Source organism: Sparassis crispa, assembly GCF_003851025.1.
Source record: "Sparassis crispa DNA, contig_000001F, whole genome shotgun sequence".
In the NCBI taxonomy this organism is placed as follows: Eukaryota; Fungi; Basidiomycota; class Agaricomycetes; order Polyporales; family Sparassidaceae; genus Sparassis; species Sparassis crispa.
This window is the reverse complement of record NW_020939748.1, coordinates 4131265-4155635: the sequence shown is the minus strand read 5'-3', so window position 1 is coordinate 4155635 and position 24371 is coordinate 4131265. Positions and strand designations below refer to the sequence as shown.

The window sequence follows — 24371 nt, the reverse complement described above, 5'->3', positions numbered from 1 at the left end:
CTTCGGTTGATTAGAATACGATTTTTCTTAACATTCATTGCAAGGAAGTGCTTCTGCACAGTCCGCTCAAGATGTATTATAGATGTTTCCAAGCTCTGATCTACGGGCCTTGGCAGCGGTGATACATCCCATGAGCACGTCTTGCTTGCCTACCATTGCCAGCCCCAACTGTGTGACAGAGATGATGGCACCATTTTCGTCTGACGTTACGGAAAGTGTCGTGTCTAATAGCGGCTCCTCGAACGATGTCGGGTCGGCGAGGACGTGTGTTCTGTGAGGTGGAAAATACGTGAACGACACCGCGATAAGAGTGCTGGGACGTACGAGTCGAATATCCCAAATGATGCGGAGGTTGGACGGCGATTGAGCTGGAGCGGGCTCCTCGTGTTTCGCGAACAGACGGTGCGGCCCGTCTCTTCGTCGTAGGTCGCCTTCGGGAGGCGCGCTGCGGGGCATGTCATTCTTAGCCGCAGCAACTCCAACGAAGAGATGGCGTACTGTTTTGGAGGGCGGCGATCATCGCGAGAAGGGCCGCGTCAAAGGCGTTGCCGTCGTAGTTGATGCACATCGCGTCGACGTAGAGCACCCATACCGCTTTGCCGGGGGCAATGCAGAGCGAGGGAAGAGATATGACGCCCGCGCTGCGTCAATGTCAATGAAGGTAAAGCGGGAGAGCAGAGAGGGCACGCACGATACGAGCACGTCATTCAGCCTGTCCGAGAGCACCTGCGCCTCCTCTGTCGGCGGGCCGGGCTTGAAGCGCGGAGAGCACATCGCTGGAAGGTCGAGGTTGGGCACTGGGGGTGCGTTAGTGCGAACGAGAGGGATCGCGGATGGGGTAGGGACACACCGAGGAAGCCATTCTCGGGGCTGTCGAGCTCGGGCTCTGCGATCTCGGCTTTTACACCGCAGACGATGGCCGTCGCGCCGAGGCGCACGAGCGCGGAGCCGTCCGCGGTGGATACTGAGCCTAGGTCAGCGCGGGGGCAGAGTTCAGCGAAGGGAGCACGGGGCGGGCGGGGCACTCACCAACGTTGAGCGAGACGCGGCGCCATCCGTCAAGGTCGCGACCGTCGGGGCGGACGTTTTCTGCGAGGAATCGCTCAAGGTAGGCTTTGGGGTGTAGCCGCTGGAAAGTGGCTGCGCGTGGGGCATCTTGTTCTGCGGCGGAAAGCGCAGAGGAGGTAGAGGCTTCCGCCATCTCAGCCAGAGCCTGTGGAATATACCTCCGAGTTTAGACCAAGTACTGTTCGGTTTCAGGGAAATAGGATCTTTGAGGTTTTCCTCGTGGTGAGCAAGGAGCAAGAAGTTAGATCATACGAGCAGGTCGTTTGCGTTCCTGCAAATAGTCATTATTTCTTCTATCGTTGCTACACTCAGTGTATATGGTACAGCAGCCTGCCGAATACTTCTATTAACGGATCTAAACCTATTATAAACTCTCCCCCGCCCCTGACTGGATATAACCTTTGAGAACCGCAAACTCGGCATTGATGATGCTGCTCGTGGCAGCGCCGATTGCGACGTTATTCGCGAGGACGACGAACTTGATGTCGAGCACGGGACACTGGCGGACGCGGCCGACACTGACACCCGCGCCACGCTGGTAGTCGCGGTCCAGCCGCGGCTGGGGGCGGTCGATGTCCTCATGGACGAAGATGGTGTGGCGGGGCGCGGAGGGACAGCCGATGGAGTACGCGTCAGACTGGAACGCCTGCAGGGCCTCGCGGACCTGCTGCGGGCTCGGTGGCGGGCGGCGAGCGAAGCGTATGGAGACGCACTCGGTGTGGCCTTCGACGACGGGGACGCGAGTGCATGCGGCGGAGACACGGAGAGGATGGCGCGCGTGCATGTCGAAGGTGCGCGTGCCATCGTCGGCGTCGGCGATGCCACCGAGGATTTTGAGGGTCTCCCACTCCATCTTCTCTTCCTCGCCGGCGATGTAGGGGACGACATTGTCGATGATGTCGAGGGAAGGTACGCCGGGGTAGCCAGCACCGGAGATTGCCTGGAGAGTGGTGACCATACAGGACTCGAGCGGGCCGAAGGCACGCTCAAGGGCTGCGAGGGGGACGACGACGCCGGTAGTGGAACAATTTGCGTTGGTCACGATGAAGCCTTTGCGGAGAGGTGGAGAGTGGAGGGCCTGTTGCTGGCGTACCATGGCGAAGTGGGCCGTATTCACGAGAGGGACGATAAGTGGGACGTGAGGATCACGGCGGAAATTTCTTGCATTGGAAAAAACGACGAGCTCTGCCCTGCGAAAGCTGGCCTCTGAGAGCTGCTTTGAGCTTAGATACAGACCCGGAAACGGGGAGATGCGCTCACCGATGTCGCCTGCAACGTCAGCATCGAGTCCAGAAAAAACAATGTCGCACTCGCGGAAATATTCTGGGAGACACTCGCAAACGATCATGTCGCGCACGACGGCGGGAATGGGTGAAGTCTGTTTCCAGAGGACCGAGCGGGGATATGGCTTGCCCGCTGAGCGTTGTGATGCGCCCAGGGCATGGATCACAAAGAAAGGATGTTCTGCGAGGAGGGTGATGAACCGCTGCCCGACGGTGCCCGTTGCACCGAGTACACCCACGTTGATCTTGCGACCGTCGTGCATCTCGTCGTCGAAGCCGTCGTCCACGTCGTCAGAGCCGTTGTCGGAGCCGTTGTTCAACTGGACAAAGTCACAAGAGCGAGCCTGAGCGAGGTGATCGAGTCACACCCGACCCTCAGTCACCAGTGACCCCTGTCACAGCCGCTGTCAGTCACTAGTGACGTCTGTCACTGCCGCACTCGCCGCATACGACGATGACCTCGACGTCCGAGACGACCGCGGACTACGCTGCCCAGCTACTCTTCCCTCCGAACGTGCAGTACAATGTCTCGCGCCTCTACACGATCAAATTCTTGTCATCTTGCTTTACCGGTGCCGTCGCGGGCCTGCTTGGTCTCGAGAACTGGCGCGGCTTCGCGCTCCTTATTGCCTCGACCATTCTGACCTCTGCATGTATCTACGTCAAGGTGCGGGGGAAGCCACAGAAGTACATGGCTGGTGGCTGGTGGGAGCTGGTAAATCCTGGGCAGGAGAATGTGTTCTCCTTTGTGCTCATGTGGACATTGTTCTTTGGTGCGCCCACCGCTCTCTTGTTCGCCGAGGCTGATAATGGACGATGAATCAGGTATTATACACGGTACGTTGTGTGTTACAGAATGCGCTCGTCTGTCTGACGGTTGGCCGTGCAGTGTATGACTGATTATGAGCCATGGCACGGGCGTGGACATCGATAAGCTCTGGGTGGGAAGGAGAGATTGGATCGCGCGCGGGAAGGTTAGAGGTCGATTCGATATCATTGTCATGGTGATGGAGAATGCGAAGAGTGATTCACTTACGTTTTACATCTCGGATCGAACATCGTGTCCGTCCTCGTGGCCGACGCGTGCTCGACCTCCTCCGCCGAAAGCGGAATCTCTTGTTCGTTCTTGCTGAGTACTTTGCTCTCCACTCACATCATGATCCATCGCCTCTCCCTCCAAATCTCATCTCTTTGCCCCCACCTCCCTCATGGCCTCTTCGTACGTCCTCCTGCAGTTCAACGCTGACCCCTGGAACGCTCGCTTCGAGGATCTCGAGAGCAGACTCGCTTTCACGGTGTCCGTCTTCCTTGTTTCCCGTCTGCCGTACCTGTAATACTCACCGCAAAATTCCCGGGTTCCTTAGTGCGATGGTACCTCTCCTTTCCCGCTCAGACCCTTGTATTATTTCTCACCGGACTGCGTCAGGTCGACGAAAGCCCGAACCTCATCATGAAGATATGCCGAGAAGCTCCATGGGCTCAGCAGCATCCAGACATCATGGGCCCTAGCAATTCATATCTATATTTCGGCCCGTTGCGTACGCCCGGTTACCTCGTCTACGGTAACAGTCCTTCCCAATCTATGAATAATTCCCGCCGGCAGAAGAAGGAGGCCAGCTGGTATGCCCCCGCCTAAATTTCTCCGCGAATGTGTCGTCATTAATCACCCCCGCAGCTCGCGCTATTTCTCCGCGCAGAATGGCAAGGAATTCAAATGGAGGATTGCACCGCAGCGGTGCGAGGTAATACGATGTGTATTATTTGTGCCCCCGACTTGACATTGACTCGCCCTTGTCCCTCAGTGCGTCGATGGCAGGGGTGCCACTGTAGCGGTGTGGGAAACGAGTCAGCTGGAAGACATGTTCCACGCACGACTCACAATCAAGCACCAGGGCCTGCCGGTGGTCACAGAAATCATGACCACCTTGACGCTCAATCGAATAGCCCAGGTGCTAAATTGGTGAACGCTCTACTCCATCCACTTCAACCTTCGACCTTCCCCGCGTCCCCATTTTTTTTCGTTCGTTCGTTAGTCCGATCTGTCGTCTCGCTTTCAGCTTTTCCCGCGTCGCATTGCGTTATGCCATCCCCTCACCCGCGCTCGCCCATTGTCTGCTATCGCATACATCTTAACCGAGTGTTCCGAGTTTTACTCAATACATCGCATTTGGCAAGTCTCATCATGAGTGTCATTTTTGCTACAGATTATGCACTTCTCTGAGGTCAACATCACAAACTCTACTGCACACTGAGCCACCACCGCACCTCGGCTCTACTCACCCTCGGTTCTCCAGCCACGCAATGCTGCCCACTCCCACAGGACCTCACACGTAATCTATTCGTCCCTCCGAACCTCCTCCAACAGCGCCTCCAAACGCGCCCATTCCGGCTCATCTGCAAAATCGCGCGTGCGGCCCATGAACGTCCGCACGATGCTGCGTGCCTGCAACCGCCACTTGTCCTCCTCGACCCGCGGGCCAAAATTGTGGAGCACCGCGACGATCTCCTCGACCTCGTGTACGGCCTCGCGCCATCGGTCAATATCCGTCTCACCCTTCTCCATCGTCCCGGCCGTGCCACAGCGGTACGCGTCTAAGTGTGTCGCAAGGGCGTCAGCCCAGTGCCCCTGCCAGGTAAGCAACCGCGCTCGCGCGCGGAATATCCGCTCGGACGATACGCGCGGGAGGATCGTGCGATCGAATAGGTCCGTTACGCGTCGCAGGAGCCCGTGGCCCTCGTTCGGGTTGTGCACGGCATCTCCGAACGTTTCGGTGCCCTCAACTGCGTCCTTCGGGTCCGCCGGCGCACGCGTGACTGCATCGACAAGCCGCTCGAGCACGTCTTCGTCGACGGATGCTGCGCCGTCTTTAGCGCTGCGCTCTTCGACGACGCGAGCCAGCGCACGGCACGCCTCTGAGAGCTCACCGACATCCATCGCGACGATCATGTAGTTGGACCACATCCGCCAGTTCTCGTAGCTGTACTTGAGGCCCTGCTTGAGAGCGCGGAAGGCGAGTATTTTGTTGCTGAACGGGATTGTCTTTTCTGCAGTGTCCAACGGCGCCGTCTGCTTTGATTTTTTAGTCTCATCAGTCTGAGGGGAATGGTCATTTTATTGGTATTCACGGTGGGATTTCTGCTTACATCGACACTTTCTTCATCTTCATCTTCAACAACGTCCACGTTTTTCCCGATCTCGCCCATGCGCAAGTACACGCTGGCCAGATTATTCCAGCTCTCGCTGTCTTCGTCATCGATCGTGACGCACCGCGTGAACGCGTCGCGTGCACCCTCCCAGTCCTCCATCCGGACGTACGCGCAGCCCAGAATAAACCACGAGCGAGCTAATAGCGGGTTGATCGCGACCGCACGTCTGAGACACTTCACGGTATTCGGGTAGTCCCCTCTTGCAAAATGGTACCCGCCGAGAGAGCGCATCGCGCGGCCAGACGAGTCCTTTGACACCTCCCACGCCTTCGTATAATGCTCCAGCGCGTGCTCCGGTTCGAGATCGCCAAGGAGGCACCATAGCTTCGCCTCGCGGAGGGCGTCCAGCGTCTGCCTGCGCGCGGCGGAGACGTCCTTGCCACGCGAGAGGACCGCGTCTGCCTCCGCTTTGCGCCCCTCGAGGAGGTCGCGCACGATCGCGACGCCCTTGTCAGGGCGCTCCATGCTCTGCCAGCAGCGGACGACGTCCTCCCACATCTCGCGGCGCTCGAAGATGGCGAGGGCGGAGCGGACGACGCCGAGCGCGAGGAAGCGGCGCGCGAGCTCCTGCTCCAGCGCCCACTTGCTCGGGAGCGGGAGCGCGTGCACGTACTGGAGACGCTCCGCCGCGCGCGAGTCTGCTGTGGGCATCTGGTCGACGAGCGCTTGCAGCTGCAGCGTCGAGCGCTCGACGGTGCGCGTGCGGTGCGCCTCGAGGCGCGAGCGCAGGAGGAGCGCCATGGTGTGCACGGACCAGTTGCGCGGGTGGGCGAGCACGCGGGCGACGTAGGGTGACATTTGCTCGGCGGTGAGCCCGTGTGCGGGGGAGGTGTTGCTGATGTTGAGGCAGAGCGAGAGCAGGATGCACTGGTCGAGAGGGTGTAGCGCCGGCTGGGCGGATGGGTCCAGGTGTGCGAGGCGGGAGCCTGGTGCGGCAGCCGATGAGGAGGAAGACGTAAACTGAGTCTGCTCGAGGAGGGTGTCGTCGTTGAGGGAAAGTGTCTCGGGGAGTGCAGAGTCTGCTTGGGGTTTGGTGGACAACGCGAGTTCGACCTCTTTTTTCTCGTCGTTAGTGTCATCGTTCCTCTTGCGAGATTCTGCAAGTAGCACCAGCTGAGTAATGTCATGTTGCTGGAATTTTGTCCGCTTTCCGAGGGCACCAGTAAGTTCGTACTGGAGCTGCGTCGCACGGGCAGCTCGAACAAAATATTCGGCTGCTTTCCTGTCATGTCCCAGGAGGTGCATCATGATCCCCTCCTCCAACAGAAGACTGCCGGCTAGATCAGGGTACGAAGAAAAGTTCTGCCCTAATATCTCGACCGAGGGCAGAAGGTCAGGGGGAACCGGCGCAGCTTCGTCCAGCACCTGGAGGTGAACTAGCCATGCGCGCATCCTCCACCATGGCACGGAGACGCAATGCGTATACGGAAGGTCAAGGAGGAGCTTGGCGAGCAGGAGGAAGACGGGCACCTCAGCGAGGTGGTACGCGGGCTCGCCGCCGTACGAGAGTTCGGCGATCGCCTTCTGCTGGAGGACCTCTTCCGTGACCGGCGTGGTTGGAGGCGAAGACGAGCCCGGAGAAGGGGGCAAGGAGACAGAGATAACATCGAGTGGCTTGAAGTCCAAGTCCGGTCCCGTCCAGTTGGCCTGAACGAACGCACGCAGGCACGCTATCGCAAGCGCGAGGCGCAGCAGTTCTTCCTCGACAGTGAAATCTGGTTGGGCGGATGTAAAGGAGAACCACTCAGCTACAGGCCTGTCTGCAATCGCGCTTGCCGATGTAAAGAGCGCCCGTGCAGAGGGTGAGGTGAGCACATCGCGGAACGCTCCCTCGATAACGTTTTTCACGATGCCGACCACGGACGGCGCGGCGTCGGGCTGGAGTTGGTTATCCCACTTCGCAGCGAGCAGGGCTCTTTCGATGGATTCGACATTCACGCTCATCGTAGAGTTTGTTGACGGGATCCGCTCCGCGCGCTCTCGCTGATCGTCGATGTCGATGAGGACTGACCGACTCGCGCGCCCTTCACGGTGACGCTTACTGATCAAAGTCTTCTGCAGATCAAACGAAAACAAATTATATGTAAGGATTACAGAGAGCAGTGCAAAGCGTGGTATATATCCCATCCTTCAAGATCCTCCTAGTATACTAACCGTGGCGATCCCTGCGATCCTGAACACAACAGTGTCAGACACGACATCTGCATCAGAAAAACAACGAATCAATCTGCCCACCGGCGAACGACGACAGCGTCGGAGACGTCTTGCCCGACACAGTCTGCGCGACCGCGCGCCGCTTGTCGTCCCACGTCTTCAACGCACGCAGCAGCTGCACGACCTTCTCCCGCTTCCCTTGCCGGATGTCGTTGATGCTCACAGCTCCCATCTTCACGTCGTTGTCCAGCAAAAAGTCGAACAGCCGGAACAGCCCATCCAGCTTGTCATCGTTCGGTCCCGAAGGGAAGGCCGAGTCCGGTACCGGAGGTGACGACGCTTCACCCTTGATGCTCTCCGCTAGCCTCAGGATCGCCAAACCACCGTACAGGGGCCCTGCGGGATTGCTGATCTGCAACGAGTCTGGCAGCCGCGAGTTCGCCCAATCCATCAGGTCGGCGTCGAGGGGCTGCAAAAAGGGACTAAATCAGTAATAAGAATGGGCGTACATCCGGTCCACCTACTGTCTCGGGCTGGGCCGAGTTCGCTCTGCGTATCTCTCGCGATGGGCGTGGTGGCGCGGCGGACTTGGATAGCTGCGCTATCCTCGGGGGCGACGCTGGCTCCGTACCGGTCGTCGAGACCGTGTCGTTCGTGAAGAAAGAGTCCAGTCGAGCGCGCTCGTTATTGGAAGCCTTGTCCTTCGCAGGCAGGCCCATGAGCAAGATCTGCGCATCCCGGCTCGATAGTTGGTTGGGGTTCTCGCGGCGGAGCGCCTTCTGTGTTGCGGCGCGTGCCGTGGGTGAGGGTGGGCGCGGAGCCGGGTTCATCGCCTGCGCGACAGTGAGCGGGATAGTGGGGACATTGCACGACGATACAACGGGATCTAGAAGGCTGCAATCAATAATGTGCGGGACGAGAGGTGCACGACGCGTACTCGTATAGTCCCGGCTGATCGTGGCCTTCATGAGCGCCTTCATCCATTCCCGGATCACCATCTGCTCCTCCGAGCTGAAGTAATAAGTCTTGTCTGTGTCGTGGATGATGCGGAAGCCATATCGCCCAGGATCGACGTTCTCGTCGGCCACAACACGATAGCCTATAATGTTGACGTACCCCTTGATCTTCGTCTCCTACACGACAAGCGCATTCGTCAGAACTTCGCTAGGCACCTGGCCTTGCGTGAACATACGTACAGTCTTACTGTTGCTGCGCAACCAATAGAGGTGCGGGCCCTTGAGTACGAAATACCGCAACTTCCAGGAGTTGTAACGAACGCCCTTCTTGCGCATCCACCCGTTGTGATCTGGTGTGCCGATCTGCTCGAGTATACTCTGTCCAGCCTTCAGTAACGGTACTCCAGGCTGTATCACAGAGGTCGTAGGGCGAGAGGCGCCATCGACTGTTGACGGGGTGCGTTTGCGGAGGAGCGTCGGGCTCGACTCCTTCTCCTTTATCTCGTTGGACTCTGTCGTTTCCTTAATCACGGGGAAGGACTCCTTCAAGCTCTTCTCCTTCCGCGAGCCATCAGCCGTGGAGGGCCGACTTGACGCCCTCTTTTCCCGCATTTTCGAGAACGTTGACGCCAGGTGCTTCTCTACTTCGGCAGCCTTCTCAACCGCACTATTCCGGTCGTGATATTAGCATCTCAAAATGCGTGGGCAAAATTTTCAATCCACGCACCCGGAGAGTCGTGGTGGGGGTTTACGTGCCATGCCCAGCGTCGCAGGGAACGACGAGCCAAACAGACTCAGGCGATCAGACGGTTTCCGATCGTCGTCGCCCTTCTTGGCCCTCGGCCTCCTCTTTGTCGAAGCCAGAGACTCCGTATCCGCCGACTCCTGCTTGGACTCACCGGGCGATGTCCCGTTCGACTGCGGCGACACGGGTTCCTTCGAATGACTTCTTATTGAATCTTTGAACGAATGCGCCTTTTCCCTGATTGACGCAGAGTCGGAACGGCTGAAGAGGTGGAGGCGCTTGCTCTTGCTGCGTGTGATCTCCGTCTACAGGGAGCCCATTGGACGGATGAGCGAGTCAAATTCATGGAGGAGAACGTACATCGCTCATCACCGTGTGTTCCTCCTCGGCGGCTTCAGACGCTTGGTCGTCATTGACAGCCCTGATGCCGAGCGCGCCGTCGCTGGGGGACAGCAGGAGTTGCGCGGGGCGGCTCTTCTACAAATGTTGCAAATCGTGAAAACAGATGTGCCATATGAGCTAGATACACTTACCGGTTCCTTACCGTTCACCGTCGCAGGCGGCGAGGGGAAGCCAAGGCCAAGACCCGCAACGGCCTTGTCCTTCGCCTTCTCGTTCAATGGTTGGGCCTGTTCTGGTAAAACCTGGTGGATCGAAGCCGGGTCGGACACGCGGAATCCATTCTTCTTGACAGGGCTGCCAGGCAGGTCGCCCGCATACTGCGGGCTTTCGGTACTCGTAACCGAACTGATGGGGCTGAACCCGGGGGCGGTGTACAGCGGCGAATTCGCCCACGACTGGGCGGAGCTCTGCATCGACGCGGAATGCGAGTGCGAGTAGGCCAGCGATTGGGATTGTGAGCGCGGCGTCATGAGTGGAGCGGGGTGATCAGACTCGGAGAGCGACAGCGGGCGGCGCAGCTCGTTGATCGCGTTTACGATGCGAATGCGCTTCCCGAACGCAGTGATGCCGATCTCGGACTTGAGGACGTTAGCGTCGAGCTCGAGCAGAACGTCGCCTGTGATTTCCTGCTCTGTGGACGTTCGGCTCATCTAGGGAACTGAATTATTCGAGAGGAGACATACCGATAAACTTATCGCAGACACCCTGATCAAAACTCTTCGACTTGAGCCATTCCACCACCTCATCAACGCTCCACTCGGATGGGTGCCCGCTCGGTATCCTCGACGCATCGGGTGCGCCTGAAATAGCTCGTTCTTGCAATGGAGAACCAGACACATTTCTCGACGTCACGAGAGTCTGTTGAATGCCCGTCGAGAATGTCGAACCGCTGGGCGACGGCATACCCAACGCCGCAAACGGCAGTTCCTGCGAGGTGCGGAACGTACTGGGTGTCGGCGTAACAGTCTGCACGCTTGGAGTCGCAGTGACGGGATGCGGCAGACTCACTACGGGCATCGCGGCATTTGGGACGAAAGCCTGAGGGACCGGCGTGGTAGACTCCACATCAGGGGGCCCAGGCGTCGATGATGTCGTAGCGACTTCTTGGAGCATGCCCAGCCCGCCCTTGGCAGTAAACTCGTCTGGCTCGTCTCTGCGTTCTGGGAGTGTGGCTACGCTAGGGACGGGACTAGGCACCGGGAATGACACCTGCGCGGCAGTAGCGGTAGGTAGGTCAAATTCATCTATGGCGGGGGAGGGGACGATGAAATCTTCCGAGGGTACGATGTGCGCTGAGCTCCCCATAGAATTCTGTCTCGCTGGCAAGGACGTCGGAATACTGTGATCGTCGATTGTGATTACGGGAGGTGGAGGCTGAGGTCCACCAGCGTCGGTCGTTTCCTCGTGCTCGGCTTCGTCCTCCGATATATGGGACTGCATTCGACTCTGCGAGCCGTCATCGGGTCGTGGTGTATGGTGAAGCTCCAGATGTTCCTCGTCCTCGTCCTCTGCCTCGCTCTCATCACTCATCTCCACGTCAATCGGCGGCGCTACCGACCGCAGGGGCGTCGCCGGCACAGAGTCCGCGTTCTCCTTGGCCCACCGCTCCTTATTCGCCTGTTGCGCACGAAGAGCAAGCTTCTGCCGCGCGTCGCGCGGGTCGGCGAACGACCCGCCCTCCTCCTCCGATTCGTGGTCGGATCCGGGCAAGCTGCCAAAGTCGAAGCTGTGCGAGTCGTTGTCCTGTCGGCCGAGGGCCTCGATCGCCTCCTGCACGTCCGTCATCGTCTTCCGCATGATCTCGCCATCGCTCTGCCCGGGCGACTTGCGCACGCGTGCATCCTGATCTGTCTCCTCTTGTAGGGGCTGAAGCTCAGGCGCACCCAGCATGCTCTGGCTGAGCATGTCATTGGAGGGGGGTGCGGAACGGCGTTCGGGCGAAGGGATACTGGACGTGGAAGGTGGTTTCTGTGAAGTGTAGCTTTGTGGGAATAGACCATCTGCGCCAGATGCGTTGCGACCCTGGAATAAAATATAAATTGAGCGGATGGTTCGGAACATGCAGGGTAGAAATGGTGGAATAAAACATCGCGAAGCAAGCGTATTATGTGGTCTAGTAACTGATGGGGACCGCTACATGCTTCAAGCTGCAATCTTCTGCATCTGTGCTCTGCGTACAACACGCTGCAATGACCGCCGAGTGATTTGGGCATCAGTGGAGCACAGCACCGACACCATGCCCTAGTGGCAAGGCTGACGATACACTATTATCGCTCAGCGCCTCATGGTATGCGTTAACCAAAATCACCACGACGCCTGAGAAGCCACGCCGTACCCGATAGGAAAGACAAAACGGACCACTGCAGTCGGTACCCCCGTACACGATGGCAAGCAGCAACGAAAGGCCATCCAAATGTGTATGCCTCTGCGCCGCGAGCACTAGCAGAAAAGGGGTACTTTCCAATGACCCTTTGCAAACACCGTTCCGTACACCGCCCCGGCAACCCGGAAAGACAGCACAGAGAGAGCTGGCTCACCTTCCACCATCCATCGCCAAACTCGTCGTCCTTCTCTATCACCTCTATCCTCTCGCCGACCTTGAAGGCTATCTCGTCTTCGTGTTCAGGCACAAAATCGTGGAGTGCGTAGACATATTCTGGCATTGTGAGTGTAATTAACCCTAGGGAGTGCGTAGCTTGTTCAATATCTGAATGACCCCAACCGATAAAACAATAAAGCAGAGTGACATGTACAAGCACCAGTCTGAGAGTGGGAATGAGGAATCAAGGAAGTCTGGTGCTATGATTGACTATAATATCATAGTTGCTTCATGCAATGTTACGGCCGGCTAGCTCAGTTGGTTAGAGCGTGGTGCTAATAACGCCAAGGTCGTCGGTTCGATCCCGGCGTTGGCCAATAACCGACTCTGCCTGAAGATTTCTTTTAGCGAGCGCGTGCTATCATGCAGAATACTTTTCTCATTCTTGTCATGTCTCGCCGTCTGAGCACCATACATGATCTTGCGGCGCTTCGCCTTCACCCCGACTGTACTCGTGTGGTCAATGAAACCGTTCCCAATTTGAGTCTACGACAGGCACGGTATACCGCCTACGATGTCCGCGGGAACTGGTTCGCTCGAGATGCGGGTGGGCGCATCGGTGTGCGAAAGACTAGGACGCGGGGTAAGGGGAAGGGAAAGGCTAGGGAAGGAGAGGAGGATGAGGACGGGGAGGTGTTTGACCTGACTGGGGTAAATGGTGGAGAAGGGGACTCGCTGGTGGACGAGGGGAAAACTGACGAGGAGGATCCCCGTGCGAGGAAACGGAGGCGGTTCGCTGAGGACCTGAGTTTCCTCGATTCTCCTCGCTCGTCCTCCGTCGCAGGTTCCCTCCCACCGTCGGTCCCAGAGGTTGTACTCGGCGAGTCCCATGATGTCGCGCCAACGCACGCCGCGCTAAGCTCTTTCTCCTTCTCCACGCCCTCGTCTGTGAGTTCAACACGTTCTCCGTGTTCCACTGTCGCATACGCCTGCCTTTCTTAAATGCACGTATGATATCTCTATATACTGATTTCTATACTCAGGATCTCCTCAAATGCATTCACCACTTCGCGAGCACGTACTATACCGCTGCCGGCCAGCTATACGACGCGTCCCGCGAGGCCCGCAGAGAGAAACGTCGCAGACGCCTCGCGCGCGCCGCTGCAGGCAACCTCGCTGACGAACATGATCACAGCGACGCAGAAGAAGACGATGAACAAGAGAACGAAAACTCCGACTCAGGAAACGAAGACGGGGACGAAGAGGGTAGCGATACTGAGCAGGAGCCCGACGACAGTGCACACATGCGCTGGCGCACGCACAAGCTGCTCACCGCGCGCAAGGACATGTACAAAATATTTGACGGGTCCGCGCTGATGGTGCTTGGTGCGTACTGTTCCATTTCCTCTCTTCACCGTGTTGTCATTTACCCCCCTCCTCAGGTATGCTTTTCCAGGAGCACATTGCCGCGCTCTTGCGTAGCACCCCGCCTGCCGGGTGGGAAGACTCGGCACCCCCGCGCAAGTCTCGGAAGCGTAAGCGGACCGCGGAAGAGGAAGATGCGCCAGCCCAGAACACACTGAAGAGTAAGGGTAAGGATAAAACTCAGGGCAAGGGAAAGCCAATGCGCGGCCGAAGGAGTAAAGATGAGGAGAGCGAGGCAAAATCGAGCGATACGGACACAAATGGACAGGCATGCGGAGAGGAGGACGATGACAGGGACAAGTGGTCAACGGAGGAGGAGCAGAGTGCGCGCCCGCGACGGTCGAATCGGACACGTTCCTGCTCTTCAGCACAGACTGGGAAAAATTCGCAAGTGCCATTTGTAGATGACAATGAGGACGATGAGGATTATGTCCCGTGAGTATCCTCCTGCGACGGCTGTACATACCATCTGTCGCAGGAGCGTACTCATGCTCATTGTCGCACTGGTATGTTTCTACACAGAACTACGCTGAGATGCAGTAGGTTCATGTAGATGTCTGTGTTCCCTCCAATACATCTTCAATGCATCACCGGTGACCAATCGTACATGTGTCCTCGACAGGCTATCCCACTCCTACACGCGAAGTTGGGACGAGAACCGCCTCAGGCTAGCGACCGTGACCGCAGCACGAAAATCCTCGCCGGTGCGCCGCTTGTTCGTCGGCCTGCCAGCCCTGCACGCCAGGTCCAGCGTCCTCAACACGCGATGGAACATCTTCCCTGTCCCGGTCGCGTGGAGGACGCCACATAGCGCAGCATGGAACGCCAAATGCCTCGGATTGGGGAGTGGGATATCCCTCTCCGCGTGATTGCGGAATATGATGGTCGAGGCGGGCAGGGCGATGATGACGATGTCGCTGTAGGTCTTGTAGGCGTACTCGTTCGGTGTCTGGGCATCTGTGAATCGGTGTCACGGCGTGGCTGGGTGGAGGAAATCGAACGCACGGCGGTCGCCTCGAAACACCATTTGGGCATACGTGTCGAAGAACGTGTGTACCATCCGTGTCGGGGGCGTCGATGTGCTGCGGAAAGTCCTCCGGGGGGTCCGTGTAGCGCGTCAGGATCCCGAGTGTCGCCAGACTGGAGAGGCTGTTCGTCATGTCTGTACCGTCGAAGACGCAGATTGGGGGCGGGATGATGTGCGCTGCGTCAACCAGGATTGCTTTACCAGTGTAGCCGGGTATGTCGTCCAGGTGGAGAAACCGCTCGACTGCACATAGGTGTCCGTCGCGTTCACGGACCTGTGGACAGGGCTCGCTCACAAAATACCTACAGCATAAAACCTTACACTCGGCGGTGAATGCATCTTCATGGTTTTTTCGTGGGGGCCCAACGTGTAAGGGCTGACTTCCTGTTGGAGTGGCAAGATCAGACTGCGTCGTTGCCGTGTAGTAGGCATCCCCTCTAACTGCGTAAAAACATCTCAGCAGGCGATTCGTTCACACAACGCATTACTGACTTACACGGCCATAAACCACACAGTGCCGAGGTCGCAAAAAGCGTTTCAGCCGTTGAGAATCCTCGGAGGCGTAGCACGCGGCTACGGCGTACGCAGTGGAGCGGTGGCTGCTGTGCCCGCAAGTATGCGCGTGGTCGAGTGTGGCTTGGAGGACCACCGCCAGATCGAGCTCAGCATACGTACGGTCTTCTGGGGGTTGTTGGCAGAACCATGCGATCTCTCCTAGGGCAAACTCGGACTGCGGTGGAACATCTGAATCCCCCAAGAGTTCGCCGAGCTTCTGCTGGTAAGGTTTGAAATGAGGCCTACGTCTGTCAGGGCACTAGTAGAGGACATAACAAGGATCATGACAGAGAGGTTCAAATGAGACAAAGAATTCTTTGCACGCTCAAACTTTCACGCGCACGGACGTACTAAGTACTGTCCGGATTGCTGGATCGCAGGCCCTGCAGTGTTTGATTTCAAGCAGCACAGTGGTCGGCTTGCGCCGATGGGCGATGATGGAAAGGGAAGGCGACCTACCGAGTATGGCAACTGATCTGGAATGCGCTCCGCCTAATCAGGGTTACTACGTACTACGTACGTGCGCGGGGTCTCATGGTAATTTGCAAACAAGCCAGAATTCTAGCACACAAAGGTGCGGACAAAGGGTATCTCAATTCCAACCCGCAGAGCTTCCAGGTCGATAAGCATCACTGTTTGCACGGATACCTGCCGGCACAAGCACACGGACAAATGCAGAACCTCGATTCACACTAGCTGTCATAGCACAAAAAAGCGAGCTAGTATGGGCTATTCACTTTTTCGTGGCGAACTCGGCACTACCTGTCGAAGCTAAGCTTCGCTGGGCGTCTGGTGGCGAGAGTGCATTTTACTGTCAAGGTTCGAGAGGGAATTTGAGCCGACTGGATGTCAGCGACGCGGATGTGAGGGGACGATAAACCACGGAAGTTGGCCCGTTGCACCAGATCTAGAAGTACAGGATGCCCATGCACAAAAGGTAGGTGGTGGTGAGGTGGTGGCGAGCCGAGGAGAGACTCTTCAGCCTTTGAGAATGGTTGCAAGTGCGCTACGCACGATGGTATGCGCAGTGTATCGGGAACTCTTCTGTCCATAGATATATTGCCGGCCAGTGGGCGAACATGGCTTGAAGGACGGGTTGCAGGACGGTGACGAAGTGGACGCGGCTTTCTGGCGGGCAGTGGAGACGGCAGCCGTAGTGGGGATGTGCACATTCGCAGGAGCACTGATGTGGGAGTGCTGGTTTCTAAAACATGTACAGTGAATGAGCTAGCTGCTAGCTACTGTGAGTTTTTCTCAGAGTATTTTCACTAGTGGAGGTGCTGCACAGGTGCTAAAAATGGCACTACTAGATCTGTGCGGAGAGGTATCACCTACATTCCTGTTTGGCTCAGTCGGTAGAGCGTGTCGTGAGATGTAATGACAAGGTTACCCGTTCGAGTCGGGTAATTGGAACTCCTCTCTACAAGAGATCCTTTTTGTCCGGGAAAGCGATGTCTAATAGTGCACACCGCTTAAACGGTGCGGACGAGCTGGTAACTGAGGTTCGAGGAAGCAGCGAGATCCCCGGAAGACCAAAATCTCTCAGTAGTTGAGCTGTCTGGAGCCAGAAATTTGGCGGTCAGAGGAGTCTGGTTGAGCTGTAGGTTGGATGATTTCTCAGAGGCAGTTGAGACTTCCGATGTAGAAATTGCAGTGCTCGTCGAGTTTCGGACTTGCACCTTCGCTGATGTCGCCACCGAGCACTCTCATAACAACCACGACAAGACTTCGAGCTTGAAGAGCACCAAAGACAAGTATATCAGAAGAGAGGAATATATTGGAGAGCACCCACACCAGGACTTGCCACCCTTCATCGTAACGTACCATCCTCCCAGCGCTTGATGATGTTGTGCTTGAACACTCCCATGTCCTCGTCCTCGAATATCCGGAGACGCTCCAGTCGGCGTTCTCGCAGCTTGTTTTTGGGCAGCATGCCTGACACGGCCTGGCGGATGATCTATGAGACGTAAATTCTGTTAGGTGCACACAGAGATGGTAGAATGAGCAACACACCTCGTCCGGCTTGCGCTTCATCATTATATCGTACGGGATCTCCTTGAGGCCGCCGGGAAACATTGTGTGATGGCGGTACACGAGCTGGTCGGCCTTCCTGCCGGTCACCTTAACCTTGCGCGCGTTGGTCACGACGACGTAGTCGCCGCAGTCCACTGTTCACGACTCAGAAACCAGTAAGATAGAGGTGGGGCGAGAGACGCACCGCTGGGATCAAAGATCGGTTTGTGCTTGCCCATGAGGACGATGGCAATACGCTCAGCGAGCTTTCCGAGAACGCGCTCCGACGCGTCGACATGGTGCCACACCCGAGCATATGCTAGTGCAGTCTGTCCGGCTTAGTAGTCAGCACGAGAAGAGCCGCTGGAGACGAAGGGAGACGGACGTTGCCAACAGCTTGGGACATGGCTGCAGGAAAACTAGCGTGGTCAGTAAGCGCCCGTTCCAGATTGTGGCGTGCGTTCTTTGAACGCGCTCACCACCGCTCGCGACGTCCAGCCATGTCCGCAGGCGAATCTTCAAAACGTTCGAATCTCATCGATGTGTATGTTTTCTGTCCTTTCGTGCTGTCTGCTCACAGTCATTGCCGTCTAGATCATACCAACAACTTCATTCACTACTCTCCGGGCGCCTCGAGGGCCTAACGCTCGAGCAGCTCGAGGACATTGTCAAGCCCCGCGTCGAGCAGCTCCGCAACGTCGAACAACCGTTCGGAAAACCTTCGGACGCGTCAAAAAAGAAAGTAGACTCGGGTTCCGTCGTCCTCCGCGACGGTGTCATTATCCGCGTCGAGGAGGCCGACAAGGCCTTCATTTTTGCCCTTAGCGCTGCCTTCGACATCGACCAAGTCGAAGCTCTTGTCCTCCTCCGCTCCTTCCTCTACAACGAGGGCCTACCCAAGAGCGTGGACTCTGCCACAAACATCGTCGACGAGCTCGTCGACGCCATCACCCCCTTCTACTACTCTGAGCGCCTCTTCGTCCTCCGTGCCTTCATCCCCCTGTTTCGTGCCAATGAGAACGCAGCAGATCCCGTTCACGCCGTCGCCCGAAAAATGCTCCCGGCTATCCTCCCCGACGGCAAGGTGTTCGCGAAGACCCTTCTCGGGGAGTACGTCCGTAAGACATCTGCCGCACCTCCCTCTCGCGTGGGGCCAGATGACGCGCGACAGATTGCGGCGTGGGCGAAACAGAACGTGCGGGAGCAGCTCGGCGCACTTGAAGCACTTTTCTGGACGATGTGGAGCTACGTGCCGTGTGATCCTACGCTCGTCGTCGCCATCTACGAGGCCGCGTATTCGACCCAGCTCGGGTCAGTGCAGAAGAACTCGATGTGGCTGCTCGACAGTGAGGCGACGCAGGTGCAACAGGACGTCGCGGCGCTGTGGATTCTGATTACTATTGAGGTGCTCGAGCTCGAGCGCGCGGCAGAGCCCGCTGGGATCGTGCTGGCTGACGACTCCGCAGATACAGAGATATACTGGGTGTCGCCGGACGCGCTCGAGCGAATACACGAGCTCGTGACGTCGCACGGCGACAGCCTTTACGCGTGTACATACATGGCCTGGACGTTCGTACTCTCGCGAATCACGAAGGCGATGGTGGAGATGAAGGAGAAGCTTCCAGCGGCGTTCATGAACTTTGCGCAGCCTCTGTGTTCAGGTCGCGAGCGGATGCACACGATCATGGCCAGGACGTGTTTAGACCCTGACGCCGGCCTCTTCAAGCTGATGCTGACCATGCTGACGAACTCGCCGCTGTTCGTCACCGCCATGGCGTGGCGCACTGGCTCGACACTCACCGATCCCAATGCTGTGGCATATCGTTCCGTCCTCAAAGGTCTATTTTTCTATGTTTATTCCTGCTATCCTGTGTGCTAACTGGGGGACTACAGGTCTCGTAATCGCGATTGTGGAGCTTATGCCTGTCGAGCTCGTCCCGGGGTTCGACGAGTTTGTGGACGTGTGGATTGCGCTCTTTGGGCGAAGCGAAAGCCTCTCCGTCTCGGGAATCTGCCGTCAATTTTGGCTGGCTGACTGGACGCAGGGCATCGCACGGCGGGCCATCCTCGATGTTGCACGTTCAAGGTTCCCCGTACAGCCCCGCCCACTCGTCAGGCTCCTGCGTGCGATGACAGCAACGGGTTTCCTGGATACCGACCCCCTTTCGACGGCAGACCATGCAAACGAGGGCGAACTGCTCGACCCTGACCGCGAACTGTGCGCGCGCCACGTATTCTACTTCATGGATGCGCTCCCGACATACACGCAGGTCGTTCCCCTCAGCGCATGCACAGGCGCCCATGCCCTATACGAGAAGCTACCGGACCGCTACGGCGGGACGCCCACATCGCCCGGACTTGCCTATGTCAACCTGCGTCCGCTCAAGCTGCCCGGAGGCAGCGTCCTCCCGCTGAAGACCATCGGACGCCTACTGAGTGGCGACGGAGGTGAATTTATCGTGGTCGCGTGGCAGCACGAGCACTGCGGGTGGAAGACGCTGCTCGAGATCCTGACGGACTACGTGAACCGCCGACGGGCTCAGTCCGGTGCGGGGGCGGGGTACCAGGACCTCTCGTTCGCGCCACGCTCCAGCGCACACCAGCCGCTTGTGCTGCGGCTGGAGGACATTGGCGTGGAGATGGACCGCGTAGGCGATGAGGACCTCATCATGGACGTGCTCGACCTCATCCGCAGTGTCGTGCAGGACAACCCGAGGCTCGCGGAGCTTCTCCTGCGGTCGCTCGAGACGGGCGCTCCCGTCGTCTCACACACGATGGTGGAGGCGCAGCCGCCCGATCTCGTGCAACTGACGACGACGATCCTGGAGGATGCGCTGTTGCGCTCGTCGGGATCCAAGAGCGCTCCCCGCTCCCCCCTGATTACCTCCGCCATGAGTGTCCTCTCTGCCCTACTCGCACTGCCGAAATATTCAACCCGCGTCTGGCTGTACGTGCGATCCACCTCGTCACTCTTTGGGTCCGATCGGGACGTCGGCGTCGCATCTGCTGTGCTTGCTGCTGAGAGACTGACGGGCCACTATACGATGACGCTCGCGCTCCTCTACCTTGTCCAACAATTATTCAGTGAAGCATCGGCGTCCGTACTTTTTGTTGCCAAAGAGTCTCCGAAACTGCAGCAGATCAAAGAGGAGGTACTTTTGCGTGCCGCGCGGTTCGTACATGCGGAGGTCTGGGTTGAGCATATGGGGTGGAAGTACGCACAACTGGGCGACCGCTTCGAGATCGGGCGGCGCGTGACGGCATTCTACGCGGAAGTATTCAAGCACTCGCCTCCCGTGCTGAAGAATGCACCTTTTTCGGCGCTCAGCAGCGCCATCGCGGACGCGTTCGTCTTCAAGGCGACGACGTCGACCGTCACGCCGCTCGTGTCGTCTCTCACTACCGCGGGGCAGGTATTGGGCATGCTCTACGCGTCCCGCAGATACGGCGATGCGCGCCGGCTGATATATCTCCTGGAGTCGCATTTGTTCTTCACCCGCACCTTGCTTTATTTTAAGCAGAATTCGGCGTTCGCTGCGGAGCCGTGTCTGCTGGAGCAGGCGCTCCGCACTCGCGTCGGTGGCAGCATCGCGTCGTTCGACGGAGGCCCCTCGAAGGTCGATCCTGTGGATGCGTTGGCCGGGTACGTCAAGGAGCGTGGCATGGGCTCGATTGTCCCTGTGGAGGCGATGAAGGTGCTGTTCTCCTTGTGCTCTTCTCTGTCGTTATCCCAAGGAGCCTCGCCGACGATCATCGGCCATCTGTCAGATCCCGAGGCAACCGTGCTCTCGCTGGTGCGTATCATTCAGCACCCCTATGACGATGCGCTGCTGCGCAACGCGGTGTGGAACTTCATTACGCTCGCCATCGATAAGGAGCCCGCATTAGCGAGGCTCTTCGTCACGGGGCAGTTCCGGGCACCGAACTCCAAGTCGGCCGCGGATAGTGTGGACGTAACAGGGAAGGGGAAAGAAAGGGAGAAGCCCGAGACCCATAACATACCACAAACGATTAGTGCGGTCAGTATCGCGTGCGATATGCTGGAGCATTGGCAGCAGCTCTGGGAGCTCAATCCACAACTGCTAGCATCGCTGCTGCGATTTTTGGACGTCGTGTGGCAGCACGGCCACGAGCACAAGGCGGTGCTGGACAAAATTCGCGAGAGCTCAGAGTTCTTCACGCAGCTTGCTGAGATCGCCGCTCGAGAGCTCGGACCGCATCCGGACTACAGGACAGAGCGCCTTGTGGAGATGGATGGCCTGCAGCGTTCACACCTTCACGAGGCCGTCTCGTCTCACGCCTATCGTACTGCTCTCAAGTCCCACGCCATGCACATCATCGCAGTTGACATTCAGATGCACTGGCTGGTACATGGTAATAAGCCGTCCGACAAACCGAAGAGTTATACCGCGATCGAGAGCGTTCTCAAGGATGAGGATCAGCTCACCGAGTTGACTTATGAGGCCGTGGCGAGTACGTATGACCCGACTGTGCACGACGACTTTGCGGAGCTCGCCAACAAGAATTTCCCTTCGCTCAAAATGGAACAAATGCAGTTGCAGGAACCGCTGGTGGATCGCGAATACGGGGACCACTTTGCGTTCTCAACGACCCTTCTACAGTTCCGGCTACAGCCGTTTAACCTCGCTGACGGTGTGCTCTTGGAGGCGGTGAAACGGCTGACCTCCATCAATCTCACGTTGTCTCTGACGCAGGCTCAGACTGCTCTGACGGAATCGTGGCAGTATCTACTCTTACAGGCTGTGACATATCTTCGTGGAGATGCACCAGTACGTACAACACTGCTGTCCCTCGCCGCTTCCATCTCCCGTGATTTGTCTATGGAGAAGCGTTCGGGAGATCTGATGTCAACTATTCACTGGGCGCGGCTGTCGCTGCTGCTCGCTTTGCTTGAGGTCGCTTGGTTCTCGACGTCGGATACAAAGGAAGAGGTTGAACACTTCGTATCTCTGGTGGACCATGTGCGAGGAATTATCCTCAGTCCCTCACATCCACCTGCAATGTCGTTCCTTGGGCAGTTGACTATTCCCTTTCACCGGCCATTGTTACAGATAATCTACTTCTGTGCACGACATAGCAGAAGCCTTGCGCTGCGCGAAAAGGCCCTCAATTCTCAGCAGCGTCTGCGCATGGTTGCAATGCTCGAGTCGACGTTGACGTTTGTGATCGACAGTCTGCGCCTGGCCTTCGACTCTGCGCGTGCTCGATTAGATGTCGATCTGGACCAAGACCTCGAGCTGCTGGTGGCAGTCTTCGAGCAGTGTACGCGCTCAGAGCTCACCGTGCCTTCGACACTCTGGCTCACGCGGTGTCAAGAAACGGACGTAGTTGGAGCCAGTCTCCAGCTGCTCAGCAACATGGACCTTGTGGGTTTGTCAGACATTGGTTTGCTTCGTGCCCGGAAGCAGCCACTATACGCATCTCATGTCTTGGCGTTCCACATGGCGTTGGCCCGGATACCCTCTGCTGCGGAGAGACTGGCGAGCGAAGGTGTACTCACAGCGTACAGTGAGAACCGGATAAGTGCTGCCATCAGAGCTGGAATGGTCGACGTCACCCTACCGGAGCTTCCTGGCGAGAGAAGCCCCGCACATACCGCGTACTGCTCGATGGTGGCGGTCGTTGCAGGCGTGATCACTTCCCTAGGACGCCACGGCCAGTACTTCGATGCCGAGGCCTGCGGGCTCATCCAGCTGTTCGGCGAGCAGATTCACCGCGCACTCTCGTGGACCATCGGAGACCCGCTCACACTACCGCTGCTGGAGGAGATCGAGCAAGTGGTGAACCTCTTCTCCGCACTCGCACAGAACACTGCCGGCGCGGGTGCGAGCGAGGCGGTGGAGCGTGTGCTGGGATCGTTCGTGTCGGACGCGCAGCTCCTACTGCAGCAGCTCAACTACGCGTTGACGCACCCGAACCATCTTGCCAGCCTGTTTGAGTCGGTCACAGCGGACGAGAAGGCGCGGTTCGAGGCGGACCGCGGGAACGCGTCGGTGAACTCCCCCGCCGAGGCACTCAACCCGCTGACACGCCCGTTCCTCGCGCGGCTCGTATACCGGCTGTTCCGCCTAGCGGGCGGGGTGCTCTCCGCACTCGTTGCCATCAGCGGCGCCGAGACGGTGCTCACGGGCGAGCGGGAGGACTGGCCGATACATGGGGTGCTGATTGTTCCGGTGAGTGTCCGTGTCCACGATATCTGTGCCCATAACGCGCATTGCTGATAACGCAACCTCTGCAGCACTCGAAGGTTATCCTCGGAGATCCTGCATCGTTGGGTACGCTAGTCGAGCTGGGCAACTGTGCTCTAGACGTGCTGCGGCACCTCGTGGACCGGCCAGGTGCGCAGGCATTGACGCCAGCCGCAGGGGCGTCGTCCGGGGGGAAGGCGCTGGACGTGCGGGATGCGGCGCTCGCGACGCGGCGCGCGCTCGAGGGTGCAGTCCTGTATGGGGTAACGCAACTAGCGCTGTGGCTCGCGAAGCCTGAGTTCGACCTGCCACCGCGGCCGGCGGGGGAGCAGGAGGTGGAGGACGTGCCGATGCAGATGCTCATGGATGCGTCACTGTCGTCGTCACTGGGGTCGGAGGCGAAGGAGCGGCGGGCTCGGCGGCGGTCATCGCTGACGCTCGAGGAGCGGCTGCGGCGTGTGATGACGGGGGAGATGGCGGCGGAGGTGCTGGCGCTGCTGGGAAAGGCGAAGGGCGTTATCGCGAAGAGCGTGGGGGTCGTGGGGAGCGAGGATGTGGATCTGACGGATATACTCATACGGTTTGTCCATGAGCGGATCGCGGCGCCGCCGTAATGATGGTAGCTTGGGTGTATTTGTGGACTGTCCTGCATGTGCTTGTATCGGTTTCTTTTTTTGTGTGGCAAAACACCTGTTATTACTGGAGTTTCTATGGTTGCAACTCGCAAACGATACAATGAACTCAGTGCACTGGAGGTCTCAGTGAAGTACCACGGATGATATGGCGCC

The 24371-nt window shown here is 58.0% G+C and overlaps 4 protein-coding genes and 1 non-coding gene across 5 annotated transcripts, besides 1 other annotated feature; 3 read left to right on the top strand and 2 right to left on the bottom strand.

Annotated features, from left to right (window-relative positions):
• Positions 1–66: 66 nt before the first annotated feature.
• SCP_0214910 (TPR repeat-containing protein) lies at positions 67–12478 on the bottom strand (the record flags this gene model as incomplete). Its single annotated transcript, XM_027755384.1, has 19 exons — positions 67–271; positions 325–445; positions 499–641; positions 692–797; positions 851–970; positions 1030–1213; positions 1478–2671; positions 4705–5445; positions 5496–7599; positions 7713–7731; positions 7794–8181; positions 8237–8598; positions 8650–8845; positions 8909–9335; positions 9396–9718; positions 9774–9890; positions 9947–10446; positions 10499–11837; positions 12353–12478. The coding sequence occupies 19 exons, from the start codon at positions 12476–12478 to the stop codon at positions 67–69; spliced, it is 8715 nt and encodes a 2904-aa protein (XP_027611185.1).
• A 179-nt stretch (positions 12479–12657) lies between these two features.
• Positions 12658–12731, top strand: SCP_t0214900. Its single transcript has one exon. It is a non-coding gene; the product is annotated as a tRNA-Ile (tRNA).
• Positions 12732–12777: 46 nt separating this feature from the next.
• On the top strand, positions 12778–14218 carry SCP_0214890 (hypothetical protein; the record flags this gene model as incomplete). Its single annotated transcript, XM_027755383.1, has 3 exons — positions 12778–13302; positions 13398–13740; positions 13797–14218. 3 exons carry the CDS (start codon positions 12778–12780, stop codon positions 14216–14218), a joined length of 1290 nt encoding a protein of 429 aa, XP_027611184.1.
• Positions 14219–14413: 195 nt separating this feature from the next.
• Positions 14414–17613, bottom strand: SCP_0214870 (hypothetical protein; the record flags this gene model as incomplete). Its single annotated transcript, XM_027755382.1, has 8 exons — positions 14414–14736; positions 14837–15049; positions 15109–15247; positions 15303–15620; positions 15713–15744; positions 17186–17318; positions 17375–17529; positions 17580–17613. The coding sequence occupies 8 exons, from the start codon at positions 17611–17613 to the stop codon at positions 14414–14416; spliced, it is 1347 nt and encodes a 448-aa protein (XP_027611183.1).
• Positions 16699–16774: a sequence feature (amino acid sequence was deduced to be 'Undet' by tRNAscan analysis;~tRNA-OTHER).
• A 261-nt stretch (positions 17614–17874) lies between the features above and the next one.
• SCP_0214860 (predicted protein) lies at positions 17875–24197 on the top strand (the record flags this gene model as incomplete). Its single annotated transcript, XM_027755381.1, has 4 exons — positions 17875–17918; positions 17969–19212; positions 19268–23568; positions 23634–24197. The coding sequence occupies 4 exons, from the start codon at positions 17875–17877 to the stop codon at positions 24195–24197; spliced, it is 6153 nt and encodes a 2050-aa protein (XP_027611182.1).
• Between the last annotated feature and the right edge of the window lie 174 nt (positions 24198–24371).